At 48.5% G+C, this 19,904-nt stretch overlaps 2 protein-coding genes across 2 annotated transcripts; both read left to right on the top strand.

The window, feature by feature from the left end:
• The first annotated feature begins 462 nt into the window (after positions 1 to 462).
• LOC119098396 (sex-lethal homolog) lies at positions 463 to 11,559 on the top strand. The gene is made up of 5 exons (XM_037221312.1): positions 463 to 539; positions 8,602 to 8,777; positions 9,947 to 10,209; positions 10,860 to 11,053; positions 11,485 to 11,559. Exons 1-5 carry the CDS (start codon positions 516 to 518, stop codon positions 11,557 to 11,559), a joined length of 732 nt encoding a protein of 243 aa, XP_037077207.1. The 5' UTR covers positions 463 to 515.
• On the top strand, positions 10,775 to 18,048 carry LOC119099227 (inositol oxygenase-like). Its single transcript, XM_037222342.1, has 7 exons — positions 10,775 to 11,053; positions 11,485 to 12,421; positions 13,536 to 13,712; positions 14,424 to 14,627; positions 15,852 to 15,988; positions 16,356 to 16,490; positions 17,229 to 18,048. Exons 2-7 carry the CDS (start codon positions 12,413 to 12,415, stop codon positions 17,431 to 17,433), a joined length of 867 nt encoding a protein of 288 aa, XP_037078237.1. The 5' UTR covers positions 10,775 to 11,053; positions 11,485 to 12,412; the 3' UTR covers positions 17,434 to 18,048.
• Positions 18,049 to 19,904: the final 1,856 nt, after the last annotated feature.

Raw genomic sequence — 19,904 nt, 5'->3', positions numbered from 1 at the left:
TCGGTCACCTCCTAGCATACGCGGCGTTAGATAGCCTCGCACGGCGCTATAAAGCGCCGGAATAATGCATTATATGCGCTAGGTTCGTCTTGAATTAGCAAAAACAAAAACGTTAAAGTGCTGTTAAAGTGCCTTTTAGCCATGCCGCTTGGTTACAAGTACTTGTTGAAAACTGGTCGGTCAGTAAAACACAATATATGATCTGTTAGTTAATCTAAGGCATTTTCAACCGAAAACGTGTACCATCGTCATACAGAGCCTTAAAAATATCAAGGAATAAAAACGCTGTCTTGAAGTGTGGACATAAATGTCAGCAAATTGGAACGAAAAAAATATGAAGATAGATTGCTAACTTTACGCCCAAAAAACTTGGTTGTGTATTGCTCGAAAATTCAATTCATTTACCACTGGCAAGGTGCTCAAACCTAGCCGAGGGGCACTACGTAGGCAGGATTGCAATCGCAGCTGACTATCTAGTGCATTGCAGTGCTTTGAGCCGCCAAATCCAGAGACGGATGCGCAAACGATTCCTTGAACGCGTAAGGAAATAAAACGACAGTATACTGGTTCTATGAGGAGGGGCATGTGGGCTGTGTTTACGTGTGGAGATTGCCGGTGTGGATCCAGTTAGGGGTTGTGTGTTCTATGTTCTGTGTAGGGTAAGTACGCTAAAGGTGAGTATCTTGAGGAAAGGTGTCGTGTAGATGATCGTAGATAACAGTTATCACTCCTCCCCCGTGTGTCTCCTCAAAACTGCAAAGACACATTGCCCCGAACATATCCGGTGTGTACGTAATTTCATTAGCGTGCCCGCACCATGCTGAACGTACCTGGTGTGAATGCACCATGATGTCTGTGATACCTCTTCATAAAGCCATTAGTCAGGCTTCTAAGGTTAAGTGGCCAATGATGCCGGTCGCTGGCCCGGTCATCATGTCTTTGCACTTGAATGTTCGTTTTGGTTTAGGCATAGTCAGGTATAGCAAAAGGTGGGATAAATACTTGAGTTATCCACCAATATCTGAGTTTACAAACAAGGCATCCACTGTGATGGGTGCTTAAACAATACCAGTGAGCTGAACATTATCCTTGCTTGTGCTGTATTCCAGTCAGGCCAACTTGTGTGGAATTTTCATGAAATTGCTTCATGAAAAATATTGTTGCATTATTTCTACTTGAAATTGTCATTGAAACATCACATTCCTTGAAGTATTGAGCACTTGTTGGCATTTGTGCTGATTGTGTGCTTTACTCCAAATATTTGGATGGGCCACATGTGTGTGCTGAAGTTGTCTGTCATGCTGCTATGTCCTATGCTGGGCATGCTCTGTATGGTATGCATTTTGTGCAGTCTGGCCCATTGCCATGCAGTTGTGCCTTACACAATATGGAGAAATTGTGTATTATATTAACAATGTATCAACACGTAAAATGTTAGTGATCCTTGTGTGTGGCTGTTACCGCCACTGTGAGTTTAACTGGAATGGGCAGACTATAAGCTATGCAACAAGCAATTATGTGGTGAGAACAATGTAATAGATTGATGAACAAATAAGTACTTTAAATATATTAAAAGAATGCAACATAATTGCAAATGTATCAGTGGTAAGTGGACCATTTGGGTTTGCAAAAGAAAAGCATATGAGTAATACAAAATCAGAAAATTAATATTATTAGAGCATTCATTAGATTCTTAGCAGAGCATTACTATCAGAACATTGATATACATTTAGTTGTGCACACACATACACAGGGATATTTAGAAATGCTCAGAGCACTCCTCTGCTAACAGTGAAATAGAGCTTTCTATATTTCAATGGGGTTTTGAAGTGAGATAGTCATTTTGAAAAAAGCATATAGCACAGTTCACAGATATGGTCTTTTAAGACTCAAACACCATCTTGCTACTGATCTTGATGCCTGTAAACTTGTGGAGACAATTTGATACAGACTACTTCAATGTCACCCAGGCACGCATGACACATAGAAACGTATAGAAACGCATAACAACACAACGCAAGGCAAACGCAAGGCACACATAGAAACATCAGATGAACATTTTCACGTTATTAGCAATGTAATGCTCAAGGTCAAAGAAAATATGATTATTGAATTATGTGCATCTGGCATACCTGAGCATGCTTTTGGCAATAACAGACCCCAGCTGGTCATCAACAGGTCTAATGTGTTGGGTGCAGTTTTAAAGCACAAATCCTTGGTTGTATATATTCACTGGAGTCTTGGTGTAATAATTGTATATGCCATGTAGGAATCTTGACAGTGCTACCAGTTATGGCAGAAATAAGACTGGGAATCAAATAACTTAAAGGCAATGCTGCGCATTGGAAAGTATTGAAGCAAGCAACATATATTATGATATTCATGCAATTACACCTATTGGTTTGCTTTTACTACTTTTCTTTATTTTAGGCATAAAAGACTGTTTTAGACAGCGAAGTTTGTTCTTTAGTCAATATGGTCCTCAATATGTCATTGATTGTGTCCTGGTCTTTATGGAACATTTGCATGACATTGAGGTACTGCCAAACTAGCCATGCAAAATTACCACTTGCTCATAGTACATCAAACTCATTGAGTGATGGCATTGCGGTGCTGGAAGTGTTCGCTGAGCCAAATGGTGTAAGGTGTTTGTGTTTTGGACCTTTCTCGTGGTGTGCTTGCATATATATATATATATATATATATATATATATATATATATATATATATATATATCCTCGGGCTTGATTTCCCAATGAAGTGGACATCAATTGGCTCTCAAACAATACTGAGGAAGTCGTGCAAGCATCAGTCACGAGTCACGTTTTGTGCTAGATAGCATACAAATATATATATATATATATATATATATATATATATATATATAGATAGATAGATATATATGGATATAGATATAGATATATATCCGTGAGTTGAGCATGTCTACTTGTATTGATAGACTCGGTCACGGCGTTAAGTCGTTCGATCACAAGTTGTATTTACGCAGTAACTAGCCAGTAAGAAATAATGTCCAATTTTGTATGCTATGTAGCACGAAACATGATTCGTAATTGATGCTTGCACGACTTCCTCAGTATTGTTTGAGAGCCAATCGACGTCCACTTCATTTGGAAATCAAGCCCGAGGAGGCCAGATCTGAACTATTGGACGGTGATGACCTTCCTGACTAAGAACGCCGCCTGGCCTGGTGGACAGCTGGATTTGAATGGCGTTGCTATGGCAGTGCGCATGCCTGAGTGGCCTTGAAATAGTCTGCACGAAGCAGTCTACACATCTTCGCGGAAGGGTGGTTCAGAATCTAGAGGGTTTTAGGGTTCAAGAAGGGGGGGGGGGGGCTGTGAACGGCACCGAATGATATTCGAAATTGTTATTTCATCTCGTAGCCTGATACAAATGTGAAATGCTCCCTTCAAGAATAGCGCCATAAATGTGCATGTGAATGCCAGTTCAAAATATAAAATCACGGACAAATACGCAACACCACGAGAAGGCCCACATAACAATATTGTGGTTCAGCAAACACGCCCGAACGAGCAATGCCACCTTTCGGGAAGTTGATGTACTACAATGTAGTCGACCCGCCTGCTGCAGTGTCAATTCCGACACCCTAGCCTGGTAGCAACTTTGACGCCATGAAGACGTTCCACGACGAAACCAAGCGATGACGTGTTAAGGAACATATTGCTGAATGGTGAAGCTGTGTTGTTCAGAGCAGTCTTTTACACTTAGATGCAAACCATTGATTGCAAGAGAGTTTCTTTCATCATGTTTATTGCTTTTCTCTATCTTCGGATGGTGAATATTCCAATTAAGGCGCGTAATTCTGCTCAGAGGTGTCTGCTGTGCAGTATGCACCTGCGGCGGTAGTTAGTGACATGATCAGAAATAAAACAATCCTCCGTGTATTGAAATCCTCTTTAGTGTGAGTAGGTTTGATCTGCTGAGCTCTGAACAAAGATGGTAAGTTTTCAGTCAAGGGGCCGGCTCACATTTGTTTAGGGGGACAGTTTACCAAGAGAGCCATTTTCAAGATTATTCTCCGCGGTCCCAGCCATGCTGTTTTTAAGGTTTCAAATCCTCTTGCTTCTGCGCATGACACATGTGAAGTGGTGCATCCTATTTCATACTGTCTATCTGGATGTCACCAAGAGATGTATTATGTCGTAGAAGCATCGCGTGAATGTCCCACCTCACTGCCTTTTTTCGTCATGGTTAAGACAAATATGACTACTGAAATGTAAGGTTTCCAATGATAGACGGTAATTGGCTAATAGTCACATTGACCTGCATTTTGCACGTCCCAGTCGCAAGCGGTATTCTGTGATAAACAACACAGGCATTTGGACGACTACTGGCTTTGATGGACGTCAGCTCGTCGATAGAATAACTGAAGAATATCACTGTAACTGAATATGCAGATGAAAGTAATAGGCATGTCATCATGAAGTAATGTTAAAAAAACACGGGAAAAGGCGAAAATGCTCGTGCATAGCTCTTAAACACGAAGTTCCATGCATAAACCACTACCGCCACCTTGCGGCGCTTAAAGGCACTGCAGGCGAGTCATACAGCCCGCCACGATTACGGGTCTGATGTGGCTAATTTGGCAGCGTCTCTGGCGTCATAAAACGTTCTATGACGTAAAGAACCGGTGACGAATTGAGGACCGTGTTGACCTCATAGCGAAATTTCGTTGTGTGGAGCCGTCTTTTGGGCTTGGAAGTATGCTGATGATTTCAAGTGGGCGTTTCTATCATATCTCACGTGGTCTCAATATTTACAAATGTGGAAGACCCTTTAAGTCCATTGCCTGCCAAACATGTGGGCAGTAACGGTGTGGGAAATTTAGCCCTGTCAGGTTCTTGCCAAACATGAACTTTACTGATGCTATCTCTGGATATTTTGGAGCATATGCTGGTAAGCGCTTCTTCGTTATGGCGTGTTGTGGCTATGGCATCTGACGTGTTTCATTACAGATACTTGTGTATCATTATGTCCATAGTTTCACGTGTCGATCTCATGATCTGCGGCACCCTCGTGTTCTGTCCCGTGTTTAGAGAAACTGGTGATGTTTGACATTTGGAAACAGTTTAAGCTTTTCATCTAGACTGTGTCCAATAAGTTGGCTTCGGTCCCCAGTGGATTTTAGTTTCGAGATTAATGTTGCTAGGCTTTTTTCATTGACTAGTTATTTATTGCGCCATTTTTGTAGTTTTCTATTTGTAATTTTCTTATTTTTAAGTACGGTCAAGATGGATGATGGAAGTAATGGTGGCAACATAAAACAAGAGGCTGAAGTCAACAACAAGAATCTTATTATCAACTACCTACCACAGGCCCTCACAGATAAAGAGTTCTCACAAATGTTTTCCTCAGTGGGGGCCATCAAGCAGTGTAGAGTTATGAGGAATATGCAGGTAAACACAATGCATCAAGATAAAATGCTCCTATTTGGGCATTTTAGGCTGCTATTTGAAGCAGGGTGATTGTAAAGCCAGTCATGTAGTGTAGTTTATGTTCTATGATCACTTTGTTGTAGTGGTGCTCCTAGACTCCTGTTACTCATGCACTATTTGTTGAAATCCGCTAGATGCATTGACTGACCTCTGCTAGCGCTTGAGCTTGTCGATGTGTTGTAGCGCTGGACTGTTCAGAGAATGAACTGTGCTGGCGTGGCGCTGTTTATCTGGTCATGTTTTATCGTCCCACAAAATATAGTCTGCTACTGGGTCATATGTTTGGTAGCCAGATATGATCACACTTCAGTGGGTGTTGTCGATTTGAATGAGTACAAAGGGAACGATTGTAAAGTATGTTCATCACTTAACCGATGGTTTTCTATTAACACGCGCTCGGGTGGGGTGTCAATTTGACCACCACCACCCACCACTCCCAAGTGTTTTCCAGAATGGTTTCCAACGGCGCGGCGTATCCGTGCCAAATTTTGCGTAGTTGTAGACAGTTAAATAACGGATCGTTCGGCGCCAAAAATTTGGATGTACCTTGTGAGGTCGCTGAGCTACGGCAGGTCAGAGTTAGTCCATGGATTTAGCGAACACGGTTTGTGAGGAAACGTTCTATCTGATGTAACAACGGAGTATTAGACGAAGCAATGCATTTCTGTTTTTTTAGCAATATAACGATAGAATTAACAAATTCCATTGACCTAGGGTCAGGTATGAACGTCAGACCCAGGTCAAGCTAACCTGTTTCATTACTCTACAGCTTGCTGTGTAGGTTAGTTTTTCGTTTCCATTTCGAGTTTATTGATGACGAGAATCGCGTTATACATCTTCCATAGACTTCTGAGCAGTCAGGATAGGTCATTGACCTAAAATGACCTGGGTCAAAACTTTGTTAGAACATACTGCCTAGCGTAATCTTTAACGCTTATTGGGATGCAGAACGTCAAGCAGTATTGTATGATTTTTGACAATACGACCTCCGAAAGGTCAAACAGTCACTAACCTTAAATGAGTACCGGCGATCTTTTCTAGAACAAGTCTTGAGGTTCTGGGGCACTTAAAACTCTAAGGTGGAGTTTTACCTCGTTTGACCTTATTTGGCCCGAACGTCATGATCTAGGAACACCAAATTTTGGCACAAGTGGGTTCACATACAGGCCAACACACCGTTTGAATGTGGTGCCTTTAGCTCTCTTAGTTTCTGCGGGAGATCTTAAGGGGGAGGTGGCAAGTTGACCCCCACGCCATTCGAGCGAAAGGTGTTTAACCGGCCACCCGGGCGCGTGTTAACCGTGGGATGTGCTCGTAACCAAGTACACGTTATGTAAATACATACCACCTCTGTGTTAGTTTAAGCATCACTCCATTTATTGTACAAAATTGACATTGTTATGCTAAGTTTCTCCTGGTATTATCTAATCACACTCTTATTTATCATAATGCGGTGTTTTCTGACGTTGGAGGAACATGGCTTCGCGGCACAAATACGTACAGTCATCATATTACCCAGTGATAATTCGACCACCAGCCCCATCCTAACATGTGCATGCCTTTTTATGCTAGTAAGCTCAGTTCATGTGTGTGTGAGGTAGTTTTTAGGCTAATCCAGCTTTGGTGAGCCATAACTGTTGGCCAATATGCAGCTTGGCGACTTCTCCGCGAGGTAATGCGAAGTTTTGAGTCCGTCCGTAGGGACTGGTACTGGAAAGTCCTAGTGGGTAACCCAAATAAATTTTCCGCACTGTCTGGCGAAGAATATGGCCAATCTTCCAAGCGGCCAGAAACTTCTTGCCCATCAAAGCTGGGGTAACTGTAAAAATAGTATTACACCAAAACCAATATGCATTAGCTAGCCCCAGTTGACTTGTCGAAAATTATTATGGTAAAGCATTATTAGGTCATAGGTCTCCAGTTTTGTCTCCTTCTCCCTCTATGCAGTCATCGGCTGGCCTCAACTGCGCTGAATCCCCTTTTCCTAGCTTTTGAAACAGTATGTTAGTGGACGATAATGGTCTTCCTGATGGCGCGATCATTCTTAGGAGCCGTCCGTAAATTACGTTAGGCATGGAATGGGGGGTTTGATAGACCGTAACAGTTGCGTAACGAGGCAGGGAGGGAGTTTTTTTAGGCAGTGTGACAGCACATCCAATTTTGTTGCAAACCATGCTGTTATTTTAATCTGATTAAAACCTCAAAGCCGTGTTCTATTGGGTTTCATCTATGACAAGGGACACGACCGTTATAGGCCTCTCAGCTCTGTCAGTTGGGGGCCAAGTAGAACTACTTTGTTGTTTATGCTTGACGCAGCTAAAGAGAACCTCCAACTCCCAAAAACTTCAGCGGAGTCTCCCAACTAAGGAGAGGCAGGTTTCGTCTAGCATAGTTGTTGCTAAAGCGGAGAGCGAGAGAAGAAACTGACCAAAAATCCGTAACGTATTTTTTGGACAGCCCCTTCCATGCGTGTTATGATTGTTAGTGCTTACAGGTATTCCATGAAGCAGTGCTCCGGGCTAATAAGTGTGAGGAAAAATGCATGTAATCAGATACGCATTTTGTATCGATGTCTCTCACATATTAATTGGGCAAATTTCTTACGCTGAGATGTATAAAAATGAATCAAGGAATTGATACATACTTTAAAAAATTGATTATGGACCAATCCCTGTTTAAGATAAGGTCATGATTCGAAATAGTGATTGTTGGTCTTTTATAGCACTGCATGGTGATATTGCAGGCAACAGATGATACTTTCTGAGGTATCCAATCAACAAAATGTAACGCACCTAACGATTGAATTCTCTTGATTTAGACTTGTTTTACCTGCAGATCTGAACGATTTATACCAGCCCGGAATTTCACAGCATTAGTGTGGATGGGGTCAGCAAAGAGGCTGACATATTCGTTGCGTTAAAGAGCTCGCTCTAGTCTGTACTCTGAGGACTTCTGTCGGCAATCGCTGCAGCGTGGCTGGGAGCGTTGGCTGGTGATACGAGAGGCAGCAGAATCCATGGACCCGGCGGTTTTCTTGCAGCTGTGTCAGCTGATGACTTGCGTTCGTGGCGGTCACCCCGCCAGCGCACGCGCATCGGTGGACGACTAGCGCCGTGTGTTGCAGACCGGCTACAGCTTCGGCTATGGCTTCGTGGAGTTCATCAACCCTGACGACGCCGACAAGGCCATCGCGTTGCTGGATGGCCTGCGGGTGCAAAACAAACGGATCAAGGTGTCGTACGCCAGGCCGCCCGGCCAGGACATCAAGGACACCAACCTGTACATCCAGAACCTGCCCAGGTGCGGTGGGGGGGGGGGGGCGCTGACCCCGGCAGCGGCGGTGCGGCTCCGGCGCTGTCGGCTGGTGGACGAGGTCGTTCCTCATGCAGGATGTTTCACTTGATGAGTCAGGGTTAATATGCAAGTGAAGATACTGAAAATTGGCCAACCACATGTCATCCGAGGAGCGTTGTTGAAAATTGCCGGACGTTTAAATTAGTGTCTTTCACACACCTGTGGACTACTCGCAGACCACAATAGGTCTACTCGCAGACCTATTGTGGTCTGCGAGTAGAGCTGTGGTCTGCAGGCCTCCGTCCCAGCATTTAGGGGCTGAACACGCCATTTACAAGACGCTGGCAGTCGTGGCTCCTGGCATTCGGAGAAGTGCCTTTGTGTTCAGGCGTGGGGCGTTTTGCTAAGCAGATGGCCATACAGGCAAACACTGGCTATACAAGCAAAAATGTCAAAATTTTCAAACATTCGATTTCATGAATTACGTTCGTAGATGTTTCATTTATACTATCACATAATTTTGAAATGTTACATTTCGAATGAAACATCCTGTATTGGAGGCCTTGTTGCGCGCCCACATTTTGTGGATGCATTTTTCCCCTACACTGTTGCAAACTGTGCAGCCTTGTTAGTGATGCTGTGGTTTTAGCGCACCCGCTCACCGTCCTGCCTAGGTTCCGCGTTTTCACGTGTTACCGAACTGGGCTCCCCCTGGTGTGCTACCACCAAATACGCTTTGAAATCGAGCTTCGCCTCGTCTCCGTCCCAGCCTAGAAACCTCCCGCGTGCACGTAAATCTGGCGCTTGGTTCCCGGTGTCAGATGCATGATCCCTACTCAGGAGTGCGGGTGGCCCTACTTCCGAACTGCATTTTCCACACGGTCCCCATCCGTCGCCTGAACGCATCACAGGGTGTACTCCGGGATCAGTGAGGGGCGCGCACTGGTGGTGGTCACGGGCCCCTGCGAAGCCGCTGAAACATTTGGCATGACATGTTTGCCGCGGTCGGCGGATGATGCTGTGCGTATCCCATTATCTTCCAGTCATCAGTGCTCAGTGAATAAGAACAAATGGGTTGTCTGGAAGTCGGGTGCTGTGCGCCTCTCGTCGGCGTTGGCCTCCCCTCCCACTCGCACACCCACTCTCGATCATTGGCGATCGCGCCGGCGCCGCAGGAACATCGAGGAGTCCTTCCTAGACGAGCTGTTCTCGCCGTTCGGGAAGATCGTGCAGCGTCGCCTGCTGCTGGACAAGTACACGCAGATGCCGCGCGGCGTCGGCTTCGTCCGCTTCAGCCGGCGTGAGGAGGCGCAGCACGCCATCCGCGAGCTGAACGGCCACGTGCCCGAGGGTGCCTCACAGCCTATCAACGTCAAGGTGGCCGAGGACTACAGCAAGAGCAAGCAGATGTACATGCTGCAGTACATGGGCTGCATGGGTGAGCGCGCGTGAAGGGTCGGTGGCGTTGAGGAACACGGCAGGGGAAGGACCCCTGCGTTGTGTAAGATTGCAGGTTAGGCAGAGGCCACTGGGAATAGATAGGTTAAATCACCGAGGAGGCCTCCAACTGCTGACGAGAAACGGCCCGTACCATTTACGCTGGTAGTCAACCAACCTAGCAGACTGTCTCTTTTGTCAACCAACCTAGAAGGCTTAAAATGGGCATTACTGGTCGAAGGAGCTCTAATCGAAAGAACTTAACAGGCTGTTTCCGTAGGAGGTTGTAGCTTCGACTGTTACCAACGTCTCGCTGTGGGGTTGACATCTGACTTCACTGATCAGCTGGGTGAGGCCTGCCTACCTGAAGACTTGTCAATGGCCCGGACCGACGTCCGCTGCATCGGCTGATGGCGCCCGTCCGTCGACAGGCGGGAGGGGCGGGCCGGCCGGCCAGCCGGGGGACGCGCGGCGGCCGCGGCGGCGCCCCAGCGGCCGCCGGCCGCGGCGCGCTGGCGGCCGGGCCGCCGCCGGCCGCCGGCATCATGGGCGCCCGGCCGCCCCGGCCCTTCTACGGCGCACCTGTCTATCCGTCGCCGCCGCCGGCCGCCGCCAAGTTCGCCGCCCCGCCCGGCCACGGCGACTACGGAGGAGACTACAGCGCCGGGTACGGCGACTACGGCGCCGCGTACAGCGACTACGGTGGCGGCTACGGCGACTACGACGGCTACGGCTGGTACGGCGGCGGGTACGCCGTGTCGGGAGCTGGCAACGCTGCGGCGGACGGCGCCGACTGGGAGGGCGCAGACCCCGCGCGCGCCGCCCCCAGGGGCCTCCCGCGTCGGGTGAGTGCAGGGGCTCTCCCGGCCGCAGGGAGCGACACTGGCGAGGCGCAGCGGCGGCTGCCACTGCGCCGGGTTTGCTGTAGTGCGGGTGAACCGCTGGGCTGTATATGCGCGTTTGGCTTGTTGGTGAGAAGCGGGCAGCCTCGTTCTGTACTGTGTCGCGCGTTTAATGCCAGTAATGGTATGTCTTCGTATTAATTAGGTTGTGATATTGCGTCACAGGACTTTATCATTCTTGCATTCCAAGAGCGTAAACCTGAAGAAGTTGGCTGACACACTGTTGATTTACTAGCTCGTTAAAATACCGACAAATTACTTGTACTGTAATCAGTTGCGTTTTGTTCAGTTGAGTGCTGTTTGCCGCCAGTGAATTTCTCGTAATTGTTTTGTGACTGCCCTGTCGAAAGCGCTAACGCAGGCTTTCGTTTCAGGGAGGGCGCGGTTTCAGCAAGGCAATGCCGTACAAGTCAAATAACCGCTTCAACCCCATGGGTTCCGGTCTATGAGCTTACGTCGGTGCACACGGCGATGGTCATCCCGTGCATGCGTTGTGCCGACTCTTCACTGAGGCATCGAAGAGAGCTTTGTCCACGAGAGAAGTGTAGTTGTTTTCGTCATTGTCGGTCATTTTCGTGTGGTTGAAAGGCGTGGGAGCGCGGATTGCGGACCCGTCGGTGGCCCGGCCACGGGACGCATATGCGCAGTGCATTGCCTCGTTTGTGATACATGATATTCATCGTTCGGCCATGTGGTGTTTGGATGGTCTGCGGGACGGAACAGGCGACGTTTTAACGAGCCAGGGACTTAACAGCCGGTCTTGAAACCACTTAAAATCAGAGAGCCTTCCTCATCTTGCAGGGTGTGAAAGGACGTTGGATTTGCGACGATAGGCCCCAACGCACACATGCATTCTCAAACATAAGGGAATGTACATGAGCTTCTACGTTCCAGCTTCACGGACGGTGGCGCCAATCTCACTCTGAAACCCGATCCGTCCACAACGACATCTATCCTCGGGCAGACATATCCGGTTATAACAGGATCAGTGGGTCGGTGCTCAGGGGCGGAGACAGCGCAAGATGCTCCAGACAACCACAAAAGACCGGGCGCAGCGAAGGAGGCCCGGCGCTATCCAACTGAAGAGAACATTGGGAGCGATCTTTTTATCCGGCGCCTGCTGTCGCCGACTCACGATCGAAGCCCACGTACCGCCGTTGGTTCCGTGCGGCCAGCCAATGGCGGGCACGTGGGACCGAGCACGTGGTCGATAAAAGGCGGCGCCTGCCTGCCGCCCAGTCCAGTACAGCTGCTATCGGCCTGCGGCGCTCGTCCGGCGCGTGCCTCTCCTGCTCCGTCGTCATGGAAACGGTAAGCGGCGTCGTGGATCAGTATCGACTGTTGTCACCGGTGCTGATGTAAACATGGGTCGACATGGTGGGGGGTGTTCGCAATGCATTGTTGATGCGCATCGGACTCGCTTGCGTGCGTTGCGAGAGGTGGCATTTGGGGTGCGCGTGGACGCTGTCATGCACTTATCCTCGCATTGCACATACTTACGGGTTGTACGCAGGCAATACTCACGAAGGGCTTCCAGAAAGGTAGGAATGGAGAACTCTCCGGACTAGTTTAATAGGGGCGCAGCGCTCAAAATCGCCCCAGAACCCGGCGTGGGATTTGCCTGGCATGGAATGCCTCAAGGACAAATCAAATCGAAACAAATTCGAAAAAGAAAGGATGGTGTTCATACCATCATCGCGTTGCGCATCGTGTGAAACCATCATAACGTTTTGTTATGTAATTGGAGTTAGGCATGAGCCTTCAGCGCAGGATCGGAATCGGCGAGCCCAGCAGCCACCTGCCGCGCCTGCGAGTAGTGCGGCACAGTCTACACCGAACCAAGCAGTGGATTGTCCTGGGTACCGAAGTGAAGAAGGACCTTGTCCCCGACGGGCTCGGCGAAAAGGGACGCGGGCGCAGTAACAGACGTGCACCAAAGGCTGTACCCATGGTTTTAATTACCGCTGGGGTCGGTGGGGTCCGCACAACTGCCTTTTGGGAAGATTGAACCAGGCACTTCTGTGTTTTGTCCAGATGCATTACCATCAAATTTAGAAATGGACTCCTGGAACATGCGAGATAGGACTCCGTCCGTGGCCGTGCCGTGGTATGCTGCTTAAACGGCATCGATCTAACGCGCCCAAGCGCAATGAGCGGAGTTGGGCATCTTTACACAGCGGTTTAAGGTAACTACACTGAACTTCGCCGGGATCCACATAGAGAGAGATGCCTTCCGAGCGCATGGTCGGATTTCACATACAGTTCTCCCGCTGTTTCAGCAGCTTTCCATATCAGCTCCAGCGATTCCAACTAGCCGCGAGTGGACCTCAGGCTCACTGTTGGCTAATTCCCTGCAACAATGGGCCTGGATTCGCCCCGTACTGCTCGGCGTACTTGCCTGCACAGATGTCTGCCCGTCTTGCAGGGCCCGGTGTGCATGATCGACCCGTCGGAGGTGTACCGGCCAGACATCCCGTCCAGCAAGGCCAAGGGTCTGTTCCGCGAGTTCAGCGTCGACAAGACGGACCCCATCCAGATGCGGGTGCGCGAGACCTACATGAAGATGCACACTCATCAGACAGTCGATTACGTCACAAGGAAGGTGAGAAAGGGTTGCCCGCTTTTATCCTCCCTTCGGTGGCGTAGCTAGGATTCGTAGGGGTTCCAACCAAGGATGTTCTCTTTCTTGCGTCGGGTACCTGCTGTTTTGGGATTCAGAAAACGTTCGTAGGCTGGCGATCTTCATTTCTCGCCTAGTTTTAGAAGGCCTACAGCATCTTTAAGTGTCAAAAGGTAACGGGGCATTCCTTCGCGGGGGTCGTTCTCCATGTCGAAGAAAGTCATGCCACCTAAAAGACCCTCTGGCTACGCCACTGCTTCCCTCCGAGATGTGATGGTTGTCAGGAGCCATTTGCCGGGAAACAGGCAGACAGGTGATGTAAACAGGCCGGCAGTTGCCTCCACCTTTCAAGGACGCTCTGATCGGGTACTCGCGTTTACTGATATTCTCTGTGCGTATATAACCGCTAATGGTATAAGAGCCTCTGCCGAAGGTGCCATCCAGCTGCCGTCAATGAGTCACAGGCCGACACGATGCAGTTTTCAACCTCCTACGCCTTTGACTAGTTCTAAATTAGTCCTATTCACGCTAGAACACTATTGTCACAAATAGAGGACTCGCCAACTACCAAATCCACCTCGCACAACAAACGACGACGCACGAAATGTCCGCTTCTGCCACGAATTTCATGCACCTTTTACGCGAACTCAGCAACCACCGACCTCACTAAGCCGTGAGCACCTTATTGCTCAGATGGCGCACTGGCTGCGGTTCGACAAGTTCGAGGCCACCATCCTGGAGGCACTGGAGAAGCTGAACGACCTGGTGGACGAGGCGGACCCGGACACGGACGTGCCGAACATCGTGCACGCCTTCCAGACGGCCGAGCGCATTCGACAGGATTTCCCTGACGACGACTGGTTCCACCTCACCGGGCTCATCCACGACTTGGGCAAGGTAGGGGGTCGCGCCGCGTCTTTGCCGGGAACAGATGGGGATGGGGGGGGGGGGGGGTCAAGCAGCGAGTCCCGGCCGCAGCTGGCAGCCGTGGCTCGCTGGCGGAGCGTTCTTCCTGACGGGGAGGTCACGGGGTGACTGCCGAACGATATCATTGTGTCACTGGCCCGGTGTACGACCACCGCGATACACTATGGCTGCCTGCCATATACGTCGGCTGCATGGGAGAGTAGTGAACGGCATTTTTCTGATTCATCGGAGGCTCTGCAGCCTTTACACATTAGCAATCGATAGTACTTGGGAATGACCGTGGGTTCCTTGATTCACGTTGTAGGACGAAACTTATCGCCGCACTTGTACCGGGCATTTCTGTCCTATCCCAAAGTGTTCCCGGCAATAAAAGGTAAGAAATGTAATGCGCAGCAATGATAAAGAAAGCAATAATGTAGCTGTAGCGAGCACCAATTATGCCATGCAGGTTGTGCGTTGAGCAGATTATGCCATGGCATTTGGATGACTGTTTACGTTCACCCAGCGATTCCATGTGCTATAATATCAACACTGACTGACAGAACAGGCCACGTCCAATGTGTTAATGGTTGGATGATGTGAATGGCATAGAAGTGCTGTAGCTACTGAAACTTACTATAGGCTGTGACCTGGGCGATTATTTGTGCCACGCTGCAGCCGCTTACTGGGACATATCGTCGGTGATCTATAGCTGTTTTTTATTGTTTTTGTGAGAGAAGTGCAATTGTTGAAGTGCAAGTCTGTGACGTGCTTAGATCGGGAAGAAAATAAGACATCGGATATCTTTCATGGTGACATTTTGCCCTTTGCTAACATCGCGCCAGTGAACATGCTCTAGTTTGGTGCACATTTGCTTCCTTAGCGCCACAGCTCTTTTTACTCCAAAGTCGACCCACGCAGCCAACTTTTACCTACTTCGCGAATGTTTCGTTTTTGGTAACGTGCTCATGATTGCAACCTTTTTCCGCTTTGACGCACATCCCGTCACAAAACCCTCCCCTGTGACGTGTCGTCCCTTGTGCTTCCTAACCGTCTCATTCAGACGCACTCCATTAATGAACGCTACCATCCTTGGCGTGTTTTTCCTCGCCCCTTGGCGATCTCTGCGTCTTGTCCCCGGTCCCGGGACACCGCACATCACTCGCCGCACTTGTCTACTACATCAACCCGTGACTCGCGCGCCCCCGCACCCAGGTCATGGCGTTTTACGGCGAGCCGCAGTTCTCGACGGTGGGGGACACGTTCGTGGTCGGCTGCCGGGTGGGCGACTCCGTCGTCTACCGCGACACCACCTTCCACAACAACAGCGACCTGGCCGACTCCCGATACAAGTGAGCCGACAGCGTGCGGCCGGCACGGCGGGAGCGGAAGAGAGGTCGTGAGCTGTGGATGCACTTTTGTGCACTCTTCACACTTTTGTGTGAATCGTTCGAGAGCTTGATTATTGGATGCCTAGGTATATGCTTTGTGTTGTTCTGAGTGACAACGAAATGAATGAGTGTAACAGCGAGTGTTAGCTTGCCACGCACAGAGCAGAATAGTTCCACTTTCATGCGTCATCACTCGCAAAGGGCAAAAATGATTAGTTCCCGTGCCAAAACAGCATCTTATGATATGACACGTGCGAAATCGAATCACAGCCCAAACGACGTTGATGCATGACGCCGCATGTTTTGTTACGTTGCATTCGGTTTGCAGCACTGAAAACGGCATGTACCAGCCAGGCTGCGGGCTGGACAACGTGCTCATTTCGTGGGGACACGACGAGTACTTGTACCGAGTGTTGAAGCACAACAGGTGCACCATCCCCGAGCAGGGTCTGGCGATGATAAGGTGAGTACAGAGCGAGGCTTTATCGATCGGTTGACAGTTCAGCCGCTATGTATGGCACGTCAGATGTTTTAATTGGTTGCGTTTCCTCAATATATATATATATATATATATATATATATATATATATATATATATATATATATATATATATATATATATATATATGAGCGGTACATCATCGCAGTGCAAGGGTCATAAATGGGTTATGAATGATCGTTTCCGTCGAAAATTGAAATGGTGAATCTCGATGGTGAATTGAACACTTTGGATTTTGTAGCATTATCCCAAAAGACTACAACACAACCGGCCTGCCAACCTCGTTCGACTAAGCTCGTTGTTGCATAAGCGTAAAACAATGTACTGCATTAAATTTTGCGTGTCGCGTGCCAAATCACACCGGTAAGAAGCAAATACCACTGCGCGATCCGCCACCTCAGCAACGCAGCACAACACCAGCAATATGTATCATGAATGAACAGATGCGCACAGCAACGCACGCGCGGCGGCTCTTCGTGGGGGCTGGGAGGAGGTTGGCAAGCGCAGTGTTGAGCTCATTTCCTTCTGTGGGTACGGTAGCCTTAACGCAATAACTTTCGCTCGAGAGTGGGAGGGGCTGCTGAACTCCTCCCTGTGATTCGCCGTCCCTGATGTGACGTCGTCGTCACCACATAGAGCACAGCCAAATCGAACGCAGTCGCCGAGACGGCCACCGGCGTTCTCATCCGCTCCGTTCCACAGGTTCCACAGCTTCTACCCCTGGCACACGGGCGGCGACTACATGCACCTGTGCAACGAGCACGACCTCCGCATGCTGCCCTGGATCCGTCGGTTCAACAAGTACGACCTCTACACCAAGTCTGACACGATGCCCGACATACCGGCCTTGATGCCGTACTACCAGGGCCTCATCGACAAGTACTGCCCCGGCAAGCTCAAGTGGTAGCGCCGCAGGACTCGGAGCGGTGTCTGCGCACCGCCGGCGAGCGCACCTGCGCTCTCAGTGCATTGGGGCGCAGTGCACTTTTTTCCATTGCACACAGCGCACTGGGGTGCTGGAGTGCTGTGCGTTCATGACCTATGTTAGGTCGACATTGGTGATAAGCGGCTGCGTCAGAGGGGTTACCAGCGATTTAAATGCTCGGTTGGCTCAGTCTTAGACGGGAGGGGTGTAATGCTTCGTAACCCGCGCATTGGCATGGTTTGTTGATATGGAGGATCAGGGACACTCACGTGCAATAGGATCAGCATTACTGCTTGGAAGTGCGTCGCGTCGCTGGAGGCCGTGCCGCCGTGCTGTTTTGCCTCCTTACCTCAATTCGGGTGAGAGAGTGGTGTTTTACTACTTATATAGACCTTTGAGATCGATGTTTGATGGTGGTGGGCGTTGTGGACTGTTATGGAGCGACTTCTGAACGTGCTCGACAAGCACTTCGGCAAAGGTGCGGTATGTGATCATCCCGTCGTACTGCCCTGCCTCAGATTGCCTGAGATTTGCAGTGTTCGGCTGTATGCGAGCCAATTGAATGGACTACGATTTGAATACTCACGATCCCGCAGCACCTGCTGATCTGTCTTAGGCCAGACGTGAAGTATGTTGATTACCGTCGTGCAGATGGCGCCAAGATCTGAGCAGCAAAAGTGGAGCCAGATATCTCTGGGAATTAGTATTTATTTAGTTAACGACGATGGCTCCAGTGACAGGGCTTTGAGCCACACGCTTTACAAATCAACGAAAGAATCACAAAAAACGTCATTTCTGAATCTGAAGATGGTGATTTGGCTTCCAGGTTATTTCAAATTCCCCACCCAAAAAGTATCAAATGAAAAATGAAGTCGTCGCGTACTCTATAACCATTATAACTATATCGTTATAAACACGCAACGGGGTTCGTTTCACGGTTTAAGCGTGTTACCTGAACACTAAAGTTTGACCTCCAAGTTGTTTAATTTTGGTAACAGCAAAAACTGCAAGTCGGTGGAGCGACACTACCGTACAGAGGAGGCAAAGAGCTCTGTTCCACGATTTCGGTGTTTTGCCGCAAAGTCATGGCATGACCTCTATGCGGGTTTAAAGTATAAGACAGCTGAAAACAGGGTACAAATTCCATCATACCCACAATCGGGCTTAGAACTTCAGTCCGTCTCCAGCCCTTTGGGTACTAATTTGAATGCTAATGAAGGGAAGAACGCACTCTACTGTCTTAATCAAGGTCTGAACCTTGGGGTAGCTAGGAACAGAGTAAAAATGTTATTGTACCAGAAACCGAACCGAAAACTTCACCCACTCTCAGCCCCATCCTCTGCAGGATGCAGTGAGTTCCAATCCACCAGGCCTGAATTTTGGGTACTTCTGAAATTTGTAAAACCTTGTGAGGCTTGCACCCAAAAAGTCCCAATGGAGACCAGGTTTTGCTCCCAGCCAATTGAAGGAGACAATTCGACAAATATGTTGCAAGTCCTAGTTTCATTTTAAAAAGCGGCGACATCTTGTGCGATGGAGGTTATCACCCAGAAACAGCCTAAATTTGAGTTCATCTACTGATTGCTCCGGGGCATCGGTGTGATGTTTCTGAAGTCTGAGACAAGTTTTATCAATTCAGACATATGTGTACCGAGACGTCCCCGAGGAAGTTTGTTTTTCTATATTCTGAGCAATTGTTAGAAGTCCTGGAGTGAGAATCGGTGACATGCGGCACTGATTTCATTTGCAAGCGCTCTTCTATGGTTGGTCTATATGCACGTGACATAGCCTGAGTTCGTTCTCAATGCAACATATGCCTTTGCAAATGAAACATGCTTTTCAGTTTACGTTGATTTGTTGATGAATATGAACTTGCATTGTTATTATTTCCCAGTTGGTGTCATCACTTCTGTGTTTCGCTCAACGGAACTATAATTATTTCCTTGCCATTTCACGAGGCATTTCGTGCATTTTGCATTTCGTGGTCACAGTTCGATATCGAGGTCTCTCAAGAACACTTTCCCACTTTTTCACGAATTCACTTCTGCTTCTGTTTAGATAAAGACATACTGCTGAAATGTCAACCCAACATTATATCCATACTCCTGGTTTTTCTCCGAGGAATGAGTTTAATGCTATTGTCTTATCTATGTGAGCAATGTTTCTCGCTAATGCACTGAACGACTTACGTCATCGTGACTTTGCTTAACTTCATATCAACAGTGCTCTGAACGGCGGAAACTAGCGGCGGAAACTAGAAACTAATTTTCTTGGGCTATTGTGCTTTATTTGTGTACTCCCAACGACGCCATGCATATATCAACGAACTTCTTAACGCGTTTCTCACACTTCATCTGCCTCTGCTGCCTAGCCATTTGATTACACGAAGGCATCGAGCGCATTGCTGAATCAAGGCCGACGAGGGAGTCCTGGGAGAGCCTAAGTTACGCTAG

This window comes from Pollicipes pollicipes, unplaced genomic scaffold (assembly GCF_011947565.3).
Source record: "Pollicipes pollicipes isolate AB1234 unplaced genomic scaffold, Ppol_2.1 Scaffold_4740;HRSCAF=5597_pilon_pilon_pilon, whole genome shotgun sequence".
NCBI classification, from domain to species: domain Eukaryota; kingdom Metazoa; phylum Arthropoda; class Thecostraca; order Pollicipedomorpha; family Pollicipedidae; genus Pollicipes; species Pollicipes pollicipes.
This window is presented reverse-complemented; position numbering and strand designations above follow the sequence as displayed.

What these genes read in the sequence shown, in the direction of transcription:
- LOC119098396 (XM_037221312.1), top strand. Translation starts at nt 516, where the DNA reads ATGCGCAAACGATTCCTTGAACGC. An exon ending in GCAAACGATTCCTTGAACGC is followed by an intron (nt 540 to 8,601) that starts GTAAGGAAATAA and finishes CGTGTGTTGCAG; the next exon opens with ACCGGCTACAGCTTCGGCTA. An exon ending in TACATCCAGAACCTGCCCAG is followed by an intron (nt 8,778 to 9,946) that starts GTGCGGTGGGGG and finishes CCGGCGCCGCAG; the next exon opens with GAACATCGAGGAGTCCTTCC.
- LOC119099227 (XM_037222342.1), top strand. An exon ending in TCGATTACGTCACAAGGAAG is followed by an intron (nt 13,713 to 14,423) that starts GTGAGAAAGGGT and finishes CTTATTGCTCAG; the next exon opens with ATGGCGCACTGGCTGCGGTT. An exon ending in CAGGGTCTGGCGATGATAAG is followed by an intron (nt 16,491 to 17,228) that starts GTGAGTACAGAG and finishes TCCGTTCCACAG; the next exon opens with GTTCCACAGCTTCTACCCCT.